The sequence below is a fragment of the Sceloporus occidentalis genome, unplaced genomic scaffold, assembly GCF_023333645.1.
Source record: "Sceloporus occidentalis isolate IW3139 unplaced genomic scaffold, rSceOcc1.0.p SCAF_10, whole genome shotgun sequence".
Lineage (NCBI taxonomy): Eukaryota > Metazoa > Chordata > Lepidosauria > Squamata > Phrynosomatidae > Sceloporus > Sceloporus occidentalis.
Genome location: NW_028316990.1, coordinates 29,754 through 52,365, shown reverse-complemented (window position 1 = coordinate 52,365; position 22,612 = coordinate 29,754). Strand labels below are relative to the sequence as shown.

Below are 22,612 nucleotides of genomic sequence, written 5' to 3'. Positions count from 1 at the left end.
CCACTGTCTGGTGTAGTACTCAAAATCCAAGTTTGAACACCTGGGGCACACTCAACAGCAACATCTCCCATGCTGTCTCACCAAAGTTAATGGAAGTTGCACAAGAGCACACAGAAATCACACTTCCCCAAAGACTACAACCGCACAGGTTTTAAAAACAGGTTAGGTAGAAAGAGACGTTTTGCCAGTTTATTTTTTCAGTGCTTTTTATTCACACTGAGCTTCCAGCTATGTCAAGTCAAATTTTGCTTTTATATCTAAGTCAACTATCGTAATGTCACTATTTTCTAGTAGTAACACCGTCAGCAATTCTTATTAAGAACCACCTTATCTTGTCCGGAAAGCCAGCTATATAATTTCTGGTCAAGGCACAAAATTGTACTCTTTTTGTAACATTTCTGCCCTTATTTCCATCCCTTTCCATAAAATTAAAGCATAAACGAAGTTTGCAAAGTAGACATTTGGGCTGGGTGTACTCAAAATGTCACAGCTGGGCTGTAGAAATTCCGTTGCGGGTTGGATTAAAGAAGACCAAAAAACCCGACCATATCCCCCCATCCCTGCTCACAGCTTTTGTTTTGCTTTCCAGATTCACAGGTCCTGGGAAGAAGAAGAAAAAAAGGAAAGTCTGTTTTGCTCAAGAGTATTCTTCCAGAAACTTTATGTGGAAGTCTTTCACTTTCTCCAGCAATATTTTTAACTTCTCTACTGGAGGCAGAATAGTCATCCTGGGGGAAAAAGAAAGTATTTTAAAACTTAGTACATGGAGATTGTCATCTAAGGCAGACATGGCAGAAAATTCAGATTGTCACTGGTGCACACAGATTTAGCTACCAAATATATGTTTGCCTACCTAAAGTGGTAAGTTCCTTCTCTTTGACCAAATCCACTTCCCGGAACAACACAGATGCCTGTTTCTTCCAGAAGTTTCATACAGTAGAACATGTCAGGAGCCATTTTATGAGCCTAAGGAGATAAAACAATGGAGTAATTTGAAATGATGATGCAAAGTGAGTTACATGTTGCTTCCTACAAATACATTTGTTTCCATGTATTTAAATTATACATCTGGCTAATTCTGGAGACCAGAGCTCGATTTCCAGCTTGACCATGGAAACGCACTAGGTGACCTTGGGTTAGTCACATGCTCTCGGCCTCAGAGGAAAGCAATGGCAAACCGCCTCTGAACAAATCGTGCCAAGAAAACCCAATGATAGGTTCACTTCAGGGTTGCAGTTAAGTCAGAAATGACTTGAAGGCACACAATAACAACAAGCCAGAGGTCCTCCACAACTGCTAAAGGCATGTTCATTTCCTGAGCCTAAATGGTTAATACTTCAAGCATTGCACTGGCATACCCTCCAACTGTCTTGATTTGACAGGGACATTTCCAATTAATCTTCTGCCCTCCCAGTTTTCCAGCAGCTTTTAAAATGTCCCATTTTCTCTCTCCTACTCCCACATTCCCTCTCTGTCCTTGGCTTACCTCAGTTGCTGCAAGCTGAGTTCAAAGGGCAAAAGTAGGAGAGAAGAGGACAGAATCTTGCCCTTCCCAATAGACTCAGGCAAAAGCAAACTTTGGCAGCCTCTCCCAGCTTGTGTTTGATGGATCTCGGGGTTCTTGGAAAAGCCAAGTAGATTCCATAAGGTTGGTGCTTGCCTACCTCTGCCCTAAATCAGAGTTGCTTAAAGTAAAGCAACAGGAAGGAAGGCTCACCTTGGCTGCCTCTATAGCCTTGGAAGGAATAAAGATTCGTGGGAAAGCATACATGGCTCCTTGAAGTGGATTGCAGTGAATCCCTGGTACTTGATTGAACATGTCTTCTGTTAGTTTGGCCTTTATTGCAAGGTTGTTCAAAACGGACTCCTTTTCCTATTTTCAGGGAAAGAATGCAATGAACATCACCCAGGAAATAAATGAACCATGTGATACAAAACTCTATGGAAGCAGATTTGGCTGGAACAGTCCCAATTAATCCCCTGTCATCCCACTTTATCGGCGGGTTACATACCGTTGGATTGCGGCGGTCTCCTGCCGCCGCCGCTTGCAGCGTCTGGGAGCCACAGTGGCCAAACCGCGCAGCTCCCGGACGCTCCGAGGAAGGAGCGCAGAAATCGCGCTCCTTCCTGGGCCCTGGAAAAGACGTCGTGAGGCGCTAGTCGCACACTCACGGCGTCACTTCTGGGGTACCACGTGCGGACGCAGAGCGTCCGCTACGTCAAAGTGGCGGTGCCCGTATGAACAGGGCTCCGCCATTTTGTATGGACTAAGTCTGTAATAGGAGTAGGGGCGTCTAGAAGAGACGCCCCTTTTTCAAACTGGGACATCCTCAGGACGTCTCTAATGGCAGTCTGTAACCCGCCATCATCTGCTTTTAAAATGTCCCAGTTTCTCTTTCCTCCTCATTCCCTCCTTTTGGCTTAGGCTTACTTCAATTGCTGCAAACTGAGTTCAAAGTACCAAAGCTCCTTTAAGGAATAAAATGGGAGCTGCAAAACAGCACAAGCACATACTTTCCAACATTTCACAGATGAAAACTGGGATACCTGTGGCCATTCAACATCAGAGTGTGGTCAACATGGCAAAGGTTAAGGAGGATGAACACACAAGCAAGAGAGACCAAGATTCGACTCCTGGTTTCACCATAAAAACCCAGTCAATGATCATATGCTCTCAGCCTCAGAGGATGGCAAGGGCAAACCTCCTCTGAACAAATCTTGCCAAGGAAATTCCATGTTAGGGTCGCCATAAATTAGAAATGACTTGAAGGCACACAACAACAACATGTCTATTTAAAAGGCCCATGCTTTGTAAATGCAAGAAAAGCAGACCCCTTTCTTCCACACCACTTCTCACTCATTCTTTCTCTCTCTCTCTTAAATACAGCCACCCTCCCTTTTTTACGGGGGATTCGTTCTGGACTCCCTCACAAAAACAGAGTTTCGCCTATATTCAATCCCCACTGGCTTGAATATAGGTGTGGGGGTGTGAGCTGCAGGCACACAGCCCATTCATTCTCCCTCTGTTCATCCCTTTCACATAAGCGAGGGATGCAGATCTGAAGACCACGAGAACAGAGGGAGCACTGTACAGTGGTCCCCCCACATTCCCTGGGGTTAGGGGTGAAGGACCCCCATGAATGTGGAAAAACCGCAATTAAAAAACCTATTCTTTTTTACATAAGAGAACACATCTCTAGGAATCTCTAGGTCCTCTATGGTCAACATTTGTCAGAGGTTGATCACAGAATCATGTTGGAGGACCTAGAAATGCCTAGAGAAGTGGTTTCTCTAGTAACATATATGTTCTCCAGCACAATCTATGGTCAACCTCTGACAAAGTTGCACTGAAGGACATAGAGAGAACATATTAATGAAAACCGCAAGTAATCAAATCCACAAAAGTCAGAGCCACAAATGTGGAGGGCCAGCTGTATACTCTTACCACAACCCACCTTAATGAACTGTGCATATGATTCTTCACCAGGTACAGGAGGGTTCACCACAATGTCCATAGCTGCTTGGCCCGAAACTGGAGGACATAGACGGACTGACAAAAGTTTAACAAGTTGCCCTTTAATATCAGGGTGCAAGTTAACCACCTCCATGTAGCCCCCTCTGTAACCACACCTGAGAATCATGGGGTAGTAGATATAAAAAGAAAGAGGAGGAAGTAAAGAGATAACAAGGAATATGGTCAGAACCCTGCAATGATGATGGTGAAATAACCAACCCATCAGTAGAGCTTTCTGCACTACAGTCATATAATGGAGTGCAACTCCCAATGCTCTCCAAATGCAATGAACTACAGCTCCCATGAACTCCAGTTAACATGGCCAATGGTCAGAGAGGGATGAGAGCTATAGTTAGAGGAATATAGTCCAACCAATAAGTATTTACTTATTAAAAAGAATAAATTGGCAACTTAAAAACAGTCTGGCTTAGCAGTGTAGCAAAACATCAATGAGAACAATTATATGTATATGTGTGTGTGTGTGTGTGTGTGTGTGTGTGAGTACACACACAGACACACATACAGTATATATATATACAGCAATTATAAAACTGCTGTATAACAATATGATAATACAATGTTGCTCTTGTATAATAACAACAGCTGCTGTCACTGTTGTCCCTTTTTTCTCAAAATGTCCCCAACTCTGTGATGATTGTAAGTCTTGTGGAAAGCTATAATCTATTCACTTTGAGCATCGATCTATCCTTTTTGTTAAAAAAAAACCCAACAAATACAATAAAACACTTGTTAAAACGGTAAAATGTTTTTTTTAAATGCAGATAAAAGAAAATCTGCAAAACTATACAATTAAAAAAAATAAGGAGACACAAATGATCAATCAGGAAAATGTCTGTGGGAACAGGTTAGTGTTCAGTGCTATCGGTGGGAATGCCAAACCTTGGGAGCTGATCTAGTTTCTACAGTGACACCATTCCACATGACGGGGGCCATAACAGAATAGTTCCCCCTCAGTGCAACACAGCCAAAAAAGCCTCATTTGGCTGTGACACAGTAAGACGTCTGTGGTATACAGGCATATCTCATTCATATGACAGGTTAGGTGCCAGACCACCATCGTAAAGCTAATATCACCTTAAAGCAAATCACAGCCTTTCTCCCACTTGCCAGTGAATAGAAAAGCCTAAAACCATATCCACACCACTGTTTCCCAGTATGACATAGTGGTTTGAGTATTGGATTATGACTCTGGAGACCAGGTTTGAGTCCCAGCTCAGCCATGAAACCCACTGGGTGACCTTGGGCAAGTCACAGGCTCTCAGCCACAGGGGAAGGCCATGGCAAACCTCCTCCAAACAAATCTTGCCAAGAAAACGCCATGATAGGGTTACTTTAGTCTGAGTCACCATAAGTAAAAAATGACTCGAAGGCACACAACACACCCACCCACAAGGCCTTAAAAATGATGCAAAAATAAAAATAATACATTTTTAAAACTGCAAGAATATGACATTGAGGCACCAAGTGCACAAATCCTGTAAACAAACTGAGTGTGGATAACTAAATGGTGCTATACATTGAAAAGTACAGTACAGTTGGCCCTACTTATCCACATATTCTTTATTCACAAATACAACTATCCATGGCTTTGAAAACATATTTTGGAAAAAATTCTAAAAAACCAAACATTGATTTTTCATTTAATGGCACCTGAGCATTCATGGGTTTTGGTACACTGTATTAGCAGAGCACTCTAAAATGAGCATCTTAAAGGATGGTATGGCTGTATTCATTTTCCTTGACATAACAGAATGAGCATTGTGTTGTTCTGGGCAGTTTGATACATTAAAGGGTAAAAGAAATGAGAAAAATTCAAAGTACTTACTCGCCCATATATCCTTTGGATGTGGAATGGAAGGAAGCGAGTTCCACGGTATTGCAATAATCTGGCCCCATCTCGTAAAGCATCTTTTTGAATGAGTGAAATTGACAGCTCTCTGAGTAGACGTTATCTTGATAAACCTATACCATCAGAAAATCCAAGAATTGCTTATGAACAACGAACAGCAAGCTTGTGCGTAAAGCAAAAGATGGAAGGAAAATATACAGCCTCTGATAGTGGGGTGATTTTCTTACCTCATCAGCCAGAAGAAATAGTTTCTCTTCCCAGGCAAAATGTATTACATCTTCAATGCATTTTCTGCTCTGAACCTGACCTAAATTTGAGGGTAGTTGTTGATGGGGAGAAGAGATGGGGGGAACAGAAAACCTCTTGTTTATTAAAATTGATCAGTTTCAATTGCAGAACCCATAAAATTGGGGAGCAAAATAAGCCCCTTTGCAACAGGGAAATGGCTGAAAAATAAGTAAAGAGATTCCACCTAAACATTAGGAAGAACATCTTGATGGTAAGAGCTGTTTGACAGTGAAAGACGCTGCCTCCGAGTGTCATGGAGCCTCCTTCTTTGGAGATTTTTAAACAGAGGCTGGATGGTCCTCTGTTGGTAGTGCTTTGATGGTGTATTCCTGCATGGTAGGGGGTTGCAAGAAACAAGAGGGAAAGAAGTTGAGAAATAGGATTTCTGCATACCTGTGGGATTTCCTGGATTGATGATGCAAAGCACCTTGGGATTGCAATATGCTTTGGCTTCATCCAAGGAACGGCGCAGCTCATTCACATCAAGGGCCCAGCAGTTCTCTTCATCCAGGTAATAGTTCACTTGAATGGCATCCAGTTCCGAAATGGCAGCTGAATACAAGGGGTATTGGGGAATTGGGATCATCACGCCAGTTCGGGATCTTCCTCCTCCTGAAACAAGGATCTTGAGAATAGTCTGTGGTTGGGTGCCAGGGGGAGAGAAAAGGCAATTTGTTATTTAACAAGTTTTTGATCTGTTCCTCTGCTCAAAACATAGTAAGGGCTCTCAACACTTGCAGAGGTTTGGGGTGTACCCCTCTCCCCGACAATAAAAAGAATATAGGCCCACTATCTTTTTTTGTAACCTGAAGAAACACTTTTCTAGGCATCTGTAGTTCCTCCAGTATTGTTCTGTGGTCAACATCTGGAGGACTGATAAATGCCAAGACAGAACTTTTCTTTTTCGGTGGCAGGGGCAAATGCAGTAATCCATGAATAATCAAATCCATGAATGTTTAACCTGCAAACTGTATATTACAATATGACTTCATCCCACTCTTTAAAAGACAATTGGGAAAAAAGAGTACAGTCAGCCTTCTGTATCCACAGACACTTTATCCATGGATTCAACCATCCATGGCTTGAAAATATTTTTAAAATATATAATTACCCAAAAGGAAACCTTGATTTTGCCATCTGTATATGGAGACACCATTTTACGATGCCGTTTTCTTCAATGGGACTTACATTCCAATTATTGAGCTGGCCAGATTTTCCAAAAGTTTTAAAAGAGCTCCGGTGCATCTGATTGCTATGGATGAATGTGATTAATTGCTGCCTTTTATTGTCCAAGAATCTAATGAAGTGATTCCGTCCCCCCCCCCCCCCCCCCCCATTATAAATATAAGAAGAAGTGCAGTTACGTATGCAGTTTCTGGCAATGTTTAGCCTCCGCTGTTCATTGCTTATGCATCCAGTCATAAAGAACAATGCAACCGAAAGACCGAGAAAACAATGGACCAATCAATAGAACTGCAGATATAAGATTCCTTCACTACCAAACTGTGCCAGGTGATGAAATTTTAATTAAGTTTATGGTGGGATTTGTTTATTTATTTTTGCAAGTACAGCAAAAGAAAATTTAAGTATAGGAAATGCCAAATAGATTTAAATGAAAAGGGTGCTTAGGGACACCAAGACAAATATTGGCGGGCTCAGTATGAAGCAACAGACTTCACAACACAACATGCTTGTGAACATCAAAGCAGAGATGGATTTCCCACTGAAGGTTGTACTGGCTCTGCTGCATCTATTGTAGAGGCTGGAAATCATGCTGCCTTCCATTAGGCTTGGACTGCAGCACTCAGCATTCCTCAACACTATGCTGGCTAAGGCACCTGGAACTTGCAATTCAATATCCATTGGGCAACATGAATTCTCACCCCTGATCTAATGGGTTGCTCAACATTAAAGGGAGGGAAAGAGGTAAGGGGATTTTAAGCAGGTTTAACTGAGGCTTACACAATTGTAGAGGTTTTGTTTCTTCCTAGTAGGTTGAACATAACCAGTTTTTCTCCATTTCTTGTTTCTAATTTTCAAGCGAGTAGTTGTCAGATCAAATTGCTCAATGTAAGAAATGCCCTTAGAAGGGAACTGTGGTCATTCATTCAGTGCTTCAGAGGCATAGATCCCACCCATCGCCAAATCTCTATACTTCTACATAGCTCTACCTGGGGCCATCGCAAGACATGTTGCTGCCTCAAGCAAAGGAAAAGATGGAAGTTCTGCATTCCCATATCCTCTAACATTTCTCCAATGAAAACTAGGGCATGCATGGCCAAGCAACATCAATGTGTAGTCAAGATGGCAAAAGATATTAATGAAGAAGAACATACAGTTAGGAGAAGTTGCAGAAGTTTGCTTTGGCTTGATACTATTGAGAAGGCCAAGAGTCCACATCCTCCTCTCCTCATCCTTATGCTAGGTTTGCTAAGTGCAAGCTATCTTTTCACTTTGCAGATCTGTTTGGGAGGTTTCAAGATGGAAAGGAGAAATCTAAAGTGGAGAGATGTGAAATGGCCACAAAACCAAGGGCACAGCCAAGAAAACAGAGCCCAGATTTGTGCTGTTATGGGTGGAAAGTCTTGCATTATGGAGAACTATCAACATTCTTGTGTAAACACAACTTTGCAGTCTCCAGAGCATAACACAATATTCCTTGATATGGTTCCCTTAGATATTTTGCATTTTACCTCCCATCTGCCCCAACTATGATAGCCAATAGTCAGGAATGCTGAGAGGTGTAGTCTGAAACATCTGGAAGATACTTTCTTTGGGAAAACAAGGGTAATGGATGCTGCAATTTGTTCCTACACATTAGGCCCACCCTAAAAGCAAAACCTACAGCAATGCCATCACTAGCTCCAGTTGTCAGGTAGATGTTATCTGGATCAGCTGGAACCCCTCCATCTCGTCGTTCGATGTAAGCTGCAACATCTTCACGGATACAGTTCACCCCTTGGCTGGCACTGTAAGAACCTGTAAGAGAAAAAGAAAATGCTGTCAGAAAACGCCAACCCCCAGTCATGGCAGCTTGTGACACTTAGCTGTGTGAATAACATGGTGACACCTGCCCATCCCACTCATGTTCCATATGCAGATGTTGACAAGATCGGGAGTTGATTTTAATGCTGGCAACAAGACTGAAGTAACCACAACTCAGGCAAAATAACCCCCCAGAAGCTGCTCCCCTTGTTCTTTCTAACAGTAGCTCTAGACTCTGTCACCAATATTTTTCTAGAGTTGCCAGTTCAGAATTATCCCAAGCCCTAAGGTTTCCAGTCCAAAACCTAAAACAGCCTTTGGGGATTAATTATTATGTGTTTAGTACCAGCCACAGTTTTGAAGCCATCTTAAACACACAGCTGTCATCCATTTGTGTATCTTCCCTGGAAGAACTGTCACAATTGCTGTTTCGGTTATGCCTGAATGTCAAATTTTCTCATCAGGTCAATTAACAACATACAATTGAGGGAGGCAGACTAAATGGGGTACAAATAATTTTCTCCATCCAGCAGTCAAGCCAAGAAAGACCCTGCAGCTGTCTGAATTAACTGTGCGCTTGTCTTTTCAGTGCCTATCAGCCCCAGGTCTGACAACCTCACAGCTAATCTCTAAGGACATTGTAGGCCCTCCCTCGGTTTTATAAGCACATATAGTCTTATATAAAAGACCCCCCTTTTACGGGAAATGGAACAGTGAGTACTTAGTTGACTCTGAACTGGAACTGACAAGAGAAACAATGTTTAAGTGGAATTCAAATGCCTTTCCCTATGAGTATCATATGGGAGTTTCACAAGTCACATCCTAGCAGGCAATGCAGAAAAAAGATTTTGAGAGTTGTTGTTGTTGTTGTTGTTGTGTGGCTTGAGCTTCTGGGAGTTGAAGTCCAAAATATCTGGAGGACCGAAGTTTGGGAATCACTGACCTAGAAGGTGGCATCCTCTACCCTAAAGCTATAAACAAGTGGATTGTAGTTTTTGGCTTAAAATGCCAAAAAAGAAAACCTGCAGCAGCGTTGAATGAAGTGCTAATCAATTAAGTGCTATTATGCTTCCTCTTGTAGATTTTTACAAGTCCAGACTAATGTCAAAGGAACTTTAATCACAAAAACAAAAAACAGAGGTCTGGGGAGGAAGCCATTCTCTTACTTTAATTATGCCTTTAGAAATGTCACATTATTTTCTTCCTAGGCAGGGAGAGAGAGTTAACCAAGGCTGTCAGGTTCTGCAGTTCTTGGCAATAACCCTAAAGCAAAGGCACTATGTATAGAACAGGAGACTTGAAATGTTTCTCCAACAAGGTGGAGTGTGGGAAATTCTAGTCCTGGGTTGTATTAGGTTACCATTTTATGTACACACACATCTCTGGGATTATTTGTCAGTGCAACAAACATCCTAGCAGACAGGCCAAGGATTGGGGTTAAAAATAGACAAACTGCAGCATAGGTATCTGAGCTGAAGTGTGATACCAGAGTAGCCAAAGCAATGTAAACAGGTTATTTGTACATGATAGCAGAGGTGTAGGTGGCAAAAAGCACATCCATTATTAAAATAAACAAATAAAAGTATCATGATATTCCATTGATCATCTTTAAGAGCCCACAGAAATAAGGTTATATGAATGTGTGCTAGCATACAGTCCTCCAAAATTCAAATCATCTCAGCAGCATATATAATAAATCAATATTGGAAGGGTACCTAAGCTGTTTCCTCCACAACCCTGTAATATCCGTCTTGCCCTCTTCTTGGAGTCTTCTGGGAAGTTTGGGCTATCCAAGAGGTCTGGGTATGTACAAAGTGCAACGACCTATGTCACCCAGAAAAAAAATAGGTTACTACTACACATTACCTATGGGTATTAACATTTTAATATGTAACACTGTGGTTAAGCAGAGTTTCCAACTGTTCTCCATTAATCCAAAGACATTATGCCTTTAGAGGATGGGTACTGCTTAATTTTTGCAAAATCAGTAAAATCTAGAGGGGCTTGTGTGTGACTAAATAGCATTATCTCAGGAGCCTGATAACTTCAGATTGATTGGTGGAAGCTGATCAATGTGTACCATATCTTGCTATTGTTCCCAAGGATTTTGCACTAACTGCAAGCACCATTGCAGTTACAGCAATCTCTGGCCTTCCTTTTATGTTTTGCTTAATCTGCAGTAATTACAGTCATTTTATTACATTTGTGTCCCATTCTTTTCTTTTATGAAGGCCACAGTGGCATATAGAGGGTAGCCAGCAGTCTTCCATCCAGGCACCACTCAGACTTTGTCTGTCTCAAGCTGTATCCACAGTTCACAGTTACAGCAGTCTGATAGCACTTTAACTGCCCTGGCTGTATCCTACTGTATCCTGGGATTTGTAGTTGCAAGAGTTACTTAGAATTCTGAGAAAGTAGACCAAGTCTACGAAAGCTTATGCCATAAGTTCTTTCGCATAGTTAGTCCCAAAGGTGTTATAGGATCCCTTTTCATATTATAATTCTTTCGTATACTCTCCGGAACCACAGCACTACAGCTCTCCAAGAGAGCATTACAAGTCTCTACCAAACTCCAAATCCCAGGATTTCATTGGATGGAACTATGTGAGCTAAAGTGATATCAAAGCTTTATAACTGAATACAGCCTTATGCGTCAGTAAAGTTCCTGCATGATAGGTTCTTCTTAGGGTCACCATGAGTCAAAACAACTTGAAGGCACACAACAACAACAATTCCTGCTAGCAAGCCCAAGGTGATTTTCTGACAGGCAAAAGTGATGGGAGCAAAGTGGGATGCTCCCGTCGGTTTTGCGCAATTGTGCAGAGGTTATCAGATGATGTTGCATGACATTGTGATAATCCTGTCATTGTCCCGTGAATAAAGAGGAGTTTTCCAGCCACTTTTCATTCAGAGGACTTTCCATGGAGGATGGCTGAGGGGTGGCTCAGAAAAGTAAAAGAAGGAGGCCCCTCTATGGAAGGAACAACGCTGCCCGAATGGGGTGCCTGGCAAAGAGGGTGGGCAGGCAGGTGAACTCAGCAGGATTTCCACCTGAGGAAGGAAGGGCTGTGTTGCTGCCGGGGCAGCCAATACCAAGAAATGTCCCTGCAGCTACCCTCCTCCTCCTCCTCCAGGCTTCCTGATCAGTATAAGCCATCTGGGATATCCAAGGAGTTTAGTGTAGCTACTTAAGTTAGAACTGGTAATCTTGCTGAAACTCCTAAACTACAGAAATGCTGCATTTCCTCCCATGTGGATGTCTTGCCTTGCTCTGGCAGCACCTGTTCTGCACCTGGATAAAATGCATATTACTGAGATACTACTCCTGGCAGTTTCCAACACTGGCTCAAAGTTCTGGAAGTTGCCTTCCAAAAATATCTGGAAGGACGCATTTTGCCCACCTCTGTCTTAGCAGATAAATGGAACACTGGGGAAGAAAATTTACAGTGGCTCAAGAACCACCTTACCTGGCGAAGGAAGGTGATGGGCTGCTGTCCCATTGCGTGGGCATCCCCAATATTGGCCTTGATGACCTCTGTGAAAGGCTTTTTGATTCCCTAAAAGGAAAAAGCATACCAGTAGTAAACAAGTAGTAAACTTCAGTTTATACACAGGCAGGACAAATGAGGTTGTAACATTTTGTTGTAGATGTTGTGTTATCATTTACAAGAGAGACAGGCATCCCACAGCCCATGGGCTGTGGGAACAATTGCTTTTGTGTGCATGTACACTCCCTGCTATTGCTGAATTGCTATGACAGAGGTGATGGCAGCAAGAAAGGTCACTTCTCTTTTAAACCAAGATGCATGCTTTCCGTATACCTTTTTACAAAAAGGAACGTGCAGCAGGGGCTTCTATTTAGATTCTATTTGTAAACAAGGCCAGCATGGCGTAGTGGTTTGAACTATGACTCTGGAGAACAAATTTGAATCCCCACTGGGCCATAGAAACCCACTGTGTGATCTTGGACAAGTCAAGCAGGGGCTCAGGGCCAACTCAGCCTTGCATCCTTTCAGAAGTCGCTAAAATGAGTACCCAGGTTGTTGGGGGCAATTAGCTTATACTTTGAAAACTGCTTAGAGAGTGCAGATAAGCGGTATAGAAACGTACTTGCTATTGCTATAACGTCTGAACCACAATTTACTAGAAAGCTGAACAATTTGCAGAAAACATAAAGAAAAAGAGGGAGTATTTCTCACATTTATTGCTTCTCATCCATTGCTGAGCACTGTTTAACTATATATCTGCCCCAACATGTCGATGTTACAACTTCTTTGGTGCCTATAACCTCTTTTAGTTTCATTCTGTGCTCAGCACAATGGAGATTTCCAGGGAACGCTGATAATAACAATATTACCAAACACTCAGGAGGGCACAGCATGTGCCCCTTAGTCTTTGCAATTTACGACTCCAGTGGATCTGCTTGAACTGTACAAGGAGTTATCTTTCTGATGAGCGCTAACCTCACAAAGAGAACAAACATTTGCTTGCTGTTGACTTGCAGTCTAGTTCACTTTTTATTAACAATAAGAATCATGCTAAAAAAATATTTTGTTAAGCACAGGGAAATCTAAAAGATGCCCCTTCACAGGGTTTGGGCAGACATTTATTATCCAAATGTCTAATTTGTTCTTGATCTCCCATCATGAGTTACAAAGGTCAGAATTATAAGAATGTTGACGTTGTATTTTCAAAGAAACATGTTGAGCAGTTGCTAAAAGGCAACCAAGGGCTGCCATGGATACGAGGTGAAAGATCTCATGTGGTGCAGTGAAGTGAGACCCCCTTCCTGTCCTAGTTAAAGGACTGGGCAAAGCATGAAGGCTGCCTAAAAACGGAGTGCAGATGTCAAAATATTCAGAGATCTAATTTCATTGACACAGAGAACTCAAGAATGGTGGTCTCTTTTCCTTGATATAAAGAATGCTGCAGCTACAGTATATAGTGGAGCCAGATCCTGGAAAGAATATTTTCCCCTATAGAATTTGTTCCTGTTGCGTGCTACAGAACAGATTAAATACAATGCATTATTTCTATTGGTTACCATTTCTTCATTAGCACTGATAGAAAATGGTGGATTGGAAAGGGATTTTAGAATTGGAAAGGGATTTTGACAATGCCCTTAAAATTAATGAGAAAACATGACTCTTTATACCGGGAAAAGAAAGTCATTCCCCACTTATTTTATTGCTTTTGGAATAACTTCATTGCATTTTGGCTTACTGGTTACTTCTGAGTGGAGTGTACAACAGGGACACAAGCTTTTCTCCTGGAGAATCTCTTCACAAAACTTCTGGATAGGACAAGAAAAATAATTCTGCTAATATGACAGTTGCTAAAGGTGTACAAATTCAGCCAAGAAAACCAATACAGTGGTTCGTCCACATTTGTTGTGGTTAAGGGCAAAGGGCCCCTGCGAATGTGGAAAAACAGCAAATAAAAAAACACTATTCTTTTTACCTAAGAGAACACCTCTCTGGGAATCTCCAGGTCCTCCAGTGCAACTCTGTGGTCAACATCTGCCAGAAGTTGATCATAGGACCATGCTGGAGGACCTACAAATGCCCAAGGAAATGGTTTCTCTAGGAACGTCTAAGTTCCCCAGCACAACTCTATGGTCAGCGTATGGCAGAGTTGCGCTGGAGGACCTAGAGATTCCTAGAGAGAACATATTAATCAAAACCATAAATAATCAAATCAACAAAAGTCAAAGCTGCAAATGTAGAGGGCCAACTGTACAAAATAGTAATCCCAGAAGAGAAGAATATTGGAGTATTTAAATGCAAGGCCCCTTTCCCCAAGACAGATGTGGCCATTGTGTGGTGTGACAAATAATACCTAGCATCTCCCACCATTGGCTCTTCTGACTAAAGCTGATGGGAGCCGCAGCACTAAAATGCGTGGAGAGCATATTATTCCCAACCTTGCCCTAAGGAAATAGCAACCAGCCCTTCTACACTTATCTGGCATGGAAGGGGAGGGAGATAGCTAGATTACAAGACAAGGTAGGCAGAATTTCCTCAGGGAGCATGCTGGGTAGATTCTGCATGCCAAAGCAACCATTTATCTTTATTGCAAAACACATTCAGCAGTAAAAACCACATTTTCAGATAATGATGTGTAGAACTGCTGCAATCCCTTGCACACTTCCCCATGGAGATAACCCCATAGGAGTTCTGCAAGATTTCCTTTTGAGTTAAATATACATAGGATTGACAGATGACCAGCTCTTGATCTTTGAAAAGCCTGGGAATGCAACCTTATACATGTTTATTAAAATGTAAGCCCCATTCAGTTTAGTGAGACTTGCTCTCAGCCTCTCAGCCAAGTGTGAGAGGTCACAACCTAAAGTTGTATTCCTGTATTGATGTTAACTGCCCTTGAGTTGACCCGAACTCATGGTGATCTTGTGGATGAAACATCTCAAAGACCACTTACCCCCACTGCTCTGCTCAGGTCCTGCAGATTTAGGCCAATGACCTCCCTAATTGAGTCTATCCATCTAGTGTAGTGTCTTCCTATCTTTCTACTGGCCTCCACCTTTCCTAGCATGATTGTCTTTTCCAATGAGTCATGCCTTCTCATGATGGAATCAAGGTATGACAGTCTCAGTTTGATCATCTTGGCTTCCAGGAAAGGGTGTATAGGTTTGCAGCCTCCTCCTGTTATCAAACAGGCTCACTGAAAATGCAACTGACTTGTGTGTTACATGGTCTGAAGTCTGTGCTGGTACAACTTGTGTAATTCAAGCTGACAAGAGCTGGAGTTGAAGAGGGTTGATAGACAGTCCTAGATATTAACCTCAAATGGCACTAGATTGTTTTGATGCATCCTTGAGCTCTCTAAAACTAGGCGACATTACTGGAAGGAATGTCCTAACAAGATCCAGCCAAGAGGTAATAAGCTTTGGTATAGTACAAACCACGATAACTTAAGAAAAATGCAAGTGCAAATTATACCTTTTGGCTGAATAAAACAGCCAGAGAATTCTAGGTTGTTATTGTAGTTCTGATACAGCTTTCCAGTTTGCATGTTATGTAATGCTAAAGAGATGTCATTGTGTATCATAGGTAGGAAGATACCAAGTTTGCTTCTTCCTTTTTCCAAGAAGCTTAAAGTTTACCAAGCAATGCCAGCTGCAAAAATAAAATTAAAAATCCATGTATTTATGATTAAAGAACTATGAGCACAGAGATTTCCCAGAAGTACCACCTTGACAGAGCTCACAATCCCCTCTTCTTTATCTCAGTCAGTCCTATAGTGTGCCCCACTTTAGCAGAGGGAGTCCCCAATTAATACTCTGTTGTCCTTCTTTTTCAATGGTTTTTAAAATATCCCCATTTCTCTCTCCACCTCCCCTTTCTCCCTTCACTGTCAGCATATTTCAGCTGCTGCAAACTGAGTTCAAGTTGTTAAAGTAATTCACATTAAATTCAATCAGTGGGGATAAAGGAGAGTAGGGAGCACAATCTCGCAAAATGGGTTCAAAGGACAAAAGTAGTTTGTAATCAATTAATTCAGGAGGGGAGTGGAGAGGAAGGATCAAATCGTGCCCTTTCCAATCAGATAAGCCAAAAGCAAACTGATGCAGCCTCTCTTAATGTAACTGTTCTTTCTCATTAATAAGTTTGCCATCTTGACCACACTCTGATGTTGCTTGTGTTCATATCTGTGAAATATTAGAAGGCCACTTGGAGAGGACACAGGGATGAACGCTCATGTACCTCCTTGTGCAGTTGGTTTCTCTGCTCCAACAAGCTAGTCCTCTCCAAATATATTGGGCTATACCTCCCATCATCCCTAGTTGCCATGTTGAGATTCGGAGGGTGCCACATTGCAAATGTGAAGGTAAGATCCCTGTCTAGAACATATACTCAAGCAGCTTTACCCTTTAGCAAACGGTAGTTATTTTCACGGTATGAATGACTCCCTTCTGAGTTTGTAAATAGCCACATGCTTACGCACACTGGATAAGAGAGCATTCCTCTAGCTGGATCACAGATAAGGAAAAACCTGCAACGTTGACAAAATGTGCCACACAAAATTTTACTTTAGGACACAGCTGGACAAACAACCTGAACAGAACAGTGACGAAGTACGTTTATCTGCTCCCCACCCCTACGAACAGGGCTTGCATCATGCTTTTGGAGATCAAACTCACTCACCTTTCTGCCACATCCTCCTCTTTTACTAGGATTGGTAGTTTGTTTGTTTTTTAATTAAAAACCCAGAGTTTAATTTTTTTAAAACTTAATTAATTTTTTTCTTAAAATGAATCACTAAAAAGGAACCTAGGTTATGAATAGTCTAGGAGCCTAGGTTATGAATTATCGTGAATAGTAAACTGCAAGTTACATTCTATGACTATGATAAAAGCAGTTGATTGAGATGGTAGATAACCTGATCAGTGCTACTCAAGAGGAAGTGAACATGAAGAGCATTGTCTCATTCTCTCTCTCTAAGTACAAAGACAGAAGATCAATGGGCAGAGAATTTGGGAAGAGGGAGTAGATCTGAACATGGAGAAGGAGTATGGCTATGAATGCAAGTTTAATTAATTGAAAGTTAACGTTAACACAATTCAGAATTGCTAGGTACATTCTTTCTAATAAAACCTGCATTTCTGAATATGTATTAAGTTTAGACTATACAATAATGTATATCTACTAAAGACTACAACTCTAGAGATTGGAATTCAATTTCCTGCTCAAGCATAAAAACCCACTGGTTGCCTGTGGGCAAGGCACACTCTCTCAGTCTCCGAGGATGGCAATGGCAAACCCCTTCTGAAAAGACTTGCCAAGAAAACCCCATGATAGGGTCGCCATAAGTCAAAAATTACTTGGGGGCACACATCAACAACAAAACTAAAAAATGTTGAGTGTAAACTGAGATCTAAATCATTATGTTGAGTCTTTCACAGAAATTGTTTAAATCATGCTGTAAATCAGTTAAGTAAATGTCACACTACACTTATCCTAAAAACTTCTGCTGCATTTTCTAAAGGCAAGGAAATTAGAAATACTTTTTTTTCCTTACTCCATTTTAATTGTGTGTCCACATGCAGCAACACCCATGGGCTCGAAGCCTAGGTAAACACAAGAGAACTAAAGTAAACACCGTCTGAAACAGGACTGGCAGGCTGGGAGGTTGTGGATACACCAGTGACCAGAGTCTTAAGACTGCCCAGCTCAAAGGTCATGCCTTGCTCCAAAGAGATCTGATACATCCAAGAAAAGGGCCAGGGCCGGTCTTGCCATTAGGCAAACTGAGGCAGCCACCTTGGGGGCAGGTCCTAGGCAAAATGGGCAGAGGAAACCCACTTATCACTGCACTGCTAATGTTACCAACCCAGAGTTTCAGAAGTCACTTGTGTGCCTCAAGTTGTTTCCAACTTATGGAGACCCTATCATGGTTGGGTTTCTTTGGCAAGTGTCTTCACAGAGGTTTTGCCACTGCCATCCTCAGTGGTTTAGCCATGTAAACCAGTGGGTTGATATGGGTGAGACAGGATTCAAGCCCTGGTCTCCAAAGTCAGAGTCCAAGACTCAAACCACTTCACTAAGCTGGCAGCTCTACCTGGAGAATATAGGGTCATTTTCACACTACAAAGTTATAGGACTATGCTTCCATTTTATCTGCCACAGCAACATCCTATGGACTCCTGGTGTTTGTAAGTTTGGAGAGGTCCAAGAGTTTTCAGGCTGAGAATCCTAAATAACCCTCCCTAAACTGTACATCCCAGGATTTGATGAGACAGTACCATGGCAGCTAAAGTGGAATCAGAGCTCTGTAAATGTGTGGTGTGAGAGGGCCTCTGGAAGCTTGTTGTCCATCCCTTGTGCCTTTCCACAAAGCCATGAAAGGGCTGGAGAACTGTGTGTTATCACACAATCTGCCTTACGCTTCCTAAGCTTGCCTGCTTCTCTTACAGGAAACAGGAAGAGCTTTACAACATCTTTGGGATGACAACTCCCAGAATCCTGCTGCCAGCAAAGCCTTTATCCCTTTGTTCGTGATGAAATACAGTTGGCCCTCTGTATCCATGGATTCTTCTGAAGCTCTCGTACTTTGGCCACATCACCAGAAGGCACAACTCATTAGAAAAGACAATAATGCCAGGAAAGGTAGAGGGTATAAAAAGAAAGAAAGCCTGATGCCAGATGGGAAGACTCAATCAGGGAAGTCATAGGCCTGAAATCTACAAGACCTAAGCAGAGCAGAGGAGGACAGGAGGGCTTGGAGATGCCCCATCTCATTGAAAAGTATGTTCCTTGAGAAAAAGATCGAAACCTGAGGGTTAGGTGAAAATATTCCTTATGGAGAAGCGTCTTCCAAGTTAATGATAAAGCTTAACTTCCAAGTTAATGATGACGAATCTTTGAAACTTAGCCTCGGCAATGAGCAAAAATTTAAGACCAAAAGAGAAATGGCACTTTAAAGATTAATAAGATTTAAATGTTATTGGAACAGGCTTTTAAAAAAGGATTATCCATTACCTTGTTACATAAGGAAATGGGATCCTTGATTTCATCAGAGAGCAGAGGATACGGGAGAAAAGTAAATATTATCTTATGAAGTATATGACCATGTTCTTATGCAACTGAATGACAGAGAAGGAGGGAGGTGGCTGTTTCTTTTTGTGTGTATGTCAAGAGACCGTGACAGTTGTCAAGCAACAGTATTGCAGTGGAGGAAAATGCAAAAGGTTATATCATGATGTCTGAGGATTACCCTACTAACTTCCCAGTTTTTAAAAACCTACAGAGACTGTTCCTTATGCTTTCTTGAGTGCAATATAAAAGTTCCTGCCATGTCTCCTCCAAGCCTATTTCAAAGGGGCAACTGACGTTTTCAGTGTGGTAAGAAAACAAAGAGAGCCAGTGTGGTTTGAACGTTGGACTACGACTCGAGAGACCATGGCTCGATCCTCCGCTTGAGCATACAAAACCCCTGGGATAACTTCAAATTCTGCTTGTGTGATAAGGGCCCCATTCTGCTGGGGATGGTGGGTGCAAGCAGCCAGCCTTGGTTGCATGCTGGCCTCCTGCGTCGGGCCCCTCGCCTGCCCCAATCCCGAGCCACAGAGGCAGAGGAGTGGCCCGGAGGAGTGGCCCTGGCAACCATTGGCAGCCAGGAGGCAGAGGATGGAGGAAAGAAGGAGGCTATATAGTGCCAGCCCTTTGCCCTGGCTGCTCCCCATTAAGGCTCCAGTGCAGCCTTTCTGGAGCGCCTTCTGGGTCCCCATCAGCAGCAACATACTGGGGCAAAGGGTTTGGGGTTGTCTTGTGTTCCATTCCTGTGTCACAACTTGTTTCATTCACTTGTAGACGTGGTTCACGCCTTTTCCCCTTGGTCTTGGAGCTCACTTACATCCCTCCATAAGGCATAAATATGAGTGTTGTTATTGTGAAGTCAAAGGCTTTCATGGCCGGCATCCATAGTCTTGTGTGGGTTTTTCGGGCTCTGGGGCCTTGTTCTAGATGAGTTTATTCCTGCCGTTTCGCCAGCATTTGTGGCTATGGGCATCTTCAGAGAAGTGTTGTTATTGCTATTATATTTATTGGCATAGAGAGCCAGCATTGGACTAGGACTCTCAAGACCAGGATTTGTATCCTGATTTAGCCATGGAAGCCCACTGGGTGATCCTGGCCAAGTCACACTCTCTCAGCCTCAAAGGATGACCCTGTCTAAAGACACTTGCTAAGAAAACCCTACGAGAGGCTTGCCTTCACGTAGCCATAAGTTGGAAACAACTTGTAGCCACAGAGCAACAAACCACATTCATTTGCATTGCGCTTTTCCCTCCAGAATTGGGACTCAGTCTAAAAGTACGGTGCAACTAAAAACTGACAAAAGTGACCATTTTAAACATGGAATGATAAGAAAAGAGTTGCACTAAAGGCCATTTATTCAGTATGTGCAGAAGATGGACTGCCAAAACCATGGCACCCGGAGCCTTGGATGCTACTAAGGTTGTTGGATCTGGGACTTATTGGCCACTGAGGGAGTAGCCCTATTGAAAAGAGTGGGGTTTGTTTCCAAGGAAATCCAGGGAGCCTTGCAGCACCTTCGAGAGAAAGAACCACTTTCGTTTCAACCTGGGATGAGGCCATGATGCATTGGACATCCATGTGCTTTGCTGGCTTTCTCTGGGCGTTTTTCTTCCAAAGGGGCTTTCCAGAGTCCGAAGGGGCATCTATCTCCATCGAAGCAATGATGCACCTTGACCACATCCTACACCTTCCTGGGATCTGTAGCTGTGGGAGGCATCGCTCTTTGGCAGAGAGGGCTCCAGACCTTGGAAAACTGCACATCCCAGGTTCCCATGGGTTCAAACCTCTCCAGTGATTCCCAAACTCTGGTCCTCCAGGTGTTTTGGACTTCAGTTCCCAGAAGCCTCCACTTAAATAGCCTGGGATTCTGGGCATTGGAGTCCAAAAGGTCTGGAAGACCAGAGTCTGGGTATCATTGATGCCTCTAGGAAGCTATTGGAGACTCAGGGCAGGCAGATCTCCGAGAGTGCAGCTCCCATCCTCCCCCTTCTCTCCTGATTATTATTATTATTATTATTCTTAAGCTGTCCATACAATCTCTTGAATAAGAGGGTTCCCTGCCCTCAGGCTTATGATCTGGCCCACCCAGGGGATGGGGATGATGGGGATGGGGATGATGGGGATGAGGCTGGCCTTACCTTGCGGAGCTCCTTCTCGATCTCTCCGGCTTTGAGGACGATGGGGCCCCTGACCGCGTACTCCACCGCCTTGACCTGCGGGTTCATGGACTCCAAGGTGAGGATCCTCTCCCCGCGGCCCCTCGGCTGCTGCTGCTGCTGCTGCTTCTCCTTCGGGGCCAGCGAGGAGGCCTTGGGGCCCGGGGCCAAGGTGGCCCCCCTCCGGACCCAGGCCTCCCTGGCCAGCCCCGGGAAGCAGCGGTGCATGCTGCTCTGCCTCCTCCTCCGAAGGGCTCCAAATCCAGGAGGGTCTCTCTGGGGCTCAGGGTCTCCAAAGACTGCGCTGCCCAGGGGCCCTCATGGAGCCCAGCCCCTCTTGGCTGGCTGATGCTGCTCCAGATCTTGCAGGGAGGAGGAGGAGGAGGAGGAGGAGGAGATCCAGGGCGACCCAAGCAGCAGCAGCAGCAGCAGCCGCCCCCCTCACTGACCCATTGCAGTAGCCCTCAATGCTCCTGGATGGGGATGATGATGATGATGATGGTGCGAGGCTCTGTCTCTCTGCCTCCTCCGCTCTCCTTTATGAATGAAGGCGCCGTCGGGTATTGCACCAGCCAAAAGGAGCCAGCCGCAGTGCCTGCCGGGGCTTGTAGTCCCTCCCCAGGGGAGCCAGGGAGGATTGCCACGCCCAGCATCCCCTCCTCCCTCTCTCTCCGCAGCTGGAGCCTGCGAGGCTCTCCTCATGGGCCTTCCTTGGGTTTTGCAAAAGTGGGATGGCAGCAGCAGCAGCAGCAGCAAGGGGCATGGAGTTGGCAAAGACCCCAAGGGCCCCCCAGGCACCTGGGAAAGAAGCTAAGGCCCCAGGTCCTGTCTGGTCTTGGAAAGTCTACTGCAGAGGAAAGAACTGGCCAAACCATCCCTGAGGAGGCTTTGCCTAAACCGTCTCAAGTGAATGGGGTTGCTCTAAGTGGGCAGGCAACTTGAAGGCACAAAGAACAAGAACCCGAGACACAAACGTACTGCAGATGCCTTTGGCTGCCTTGCAAAACCTTGACTGTAAAGATGCACAGCATCTGAAGGCTTGGATCCTACCAAGATGGCAAGGAATCCTTTCCTGGGACTGAAGACAGTGGGCCTCATTTCCAAGCAACCGTGAATTAGGTTGCATCTGCACTGCAGAATTAATGCAAGTTTGACACCGCTTTAAGTGCCATGGCTCAATGCTATCAAATACTGGGATTTGTAGTTTGAGGAGATGCTTAGCCTTCTCTGTCAGAAAGCCCTG

General features: G+C 43.5%; 1 protein-coding gene across 1 annotated transcript; it reads right to left on the bottom strand.

Moving 5' to 3' along the window:
• Positions 1 to 636: 636 nt before the first annotated feature.
• Positions 637 to 21,916, bottom strand: LOC149305720 (alanine aminotransferase 2-like). Its single transcript, XM_089477027.1, has 11 exons — positions 21,352 to 21,916; positions 12,125 to 12,214; positions 10,373 to 10,481; positions 8,518 to 8,651; positions 6,066 to 6,309; positions 5,612 to 5,691; positions 5,361 to 5,497; positions 3,456 to 3,630; positions 1,718 to 1,873; positions 854 to 966; positions 637 to 728 (listed from the first exon to the last, which is right to left on the bottom strand). The coding sequence occupies exons 1-11, from the start codon at positions 21,595 to 21,597 to the stop codon at positions 638 to 640; spliced, it is 1,575 nt and encodes a 524-aa protein (XP_089333153.1). The 5' UTR covers positions 21,598 to 21,916; the 3' UTR covers position 637.
• Between the last annotated feature and the right edge of the window lie 696 nt (positions 21,917 to 22,612).

Bases quoted from the DNA above. Each gene is read 5' to 3' on its own strand.
- LOC149305720 (XM_089477027.1), bottom strand. From the start codon at position 21,597: ATGCACCGCTGCTTCCCGGGGCTGGCCAGGGAGGCCTGGGTCCGGAGG. The intron at 12,215-21,351 runs GTAAGGCCAGCC...TTTTCCTTTTAG, and splicing joins TCGAGAAGGAGCTCCGCAAG to GGAATCAAAAAGCCTTTCAC. The intron at 5,498-5,611 runs GTAAGAAAATCA...CTGATGGTATAG, and splicing joins TATTTCTTCTGGCTGATGAG to GTTTATCAAGATAACGTCTA.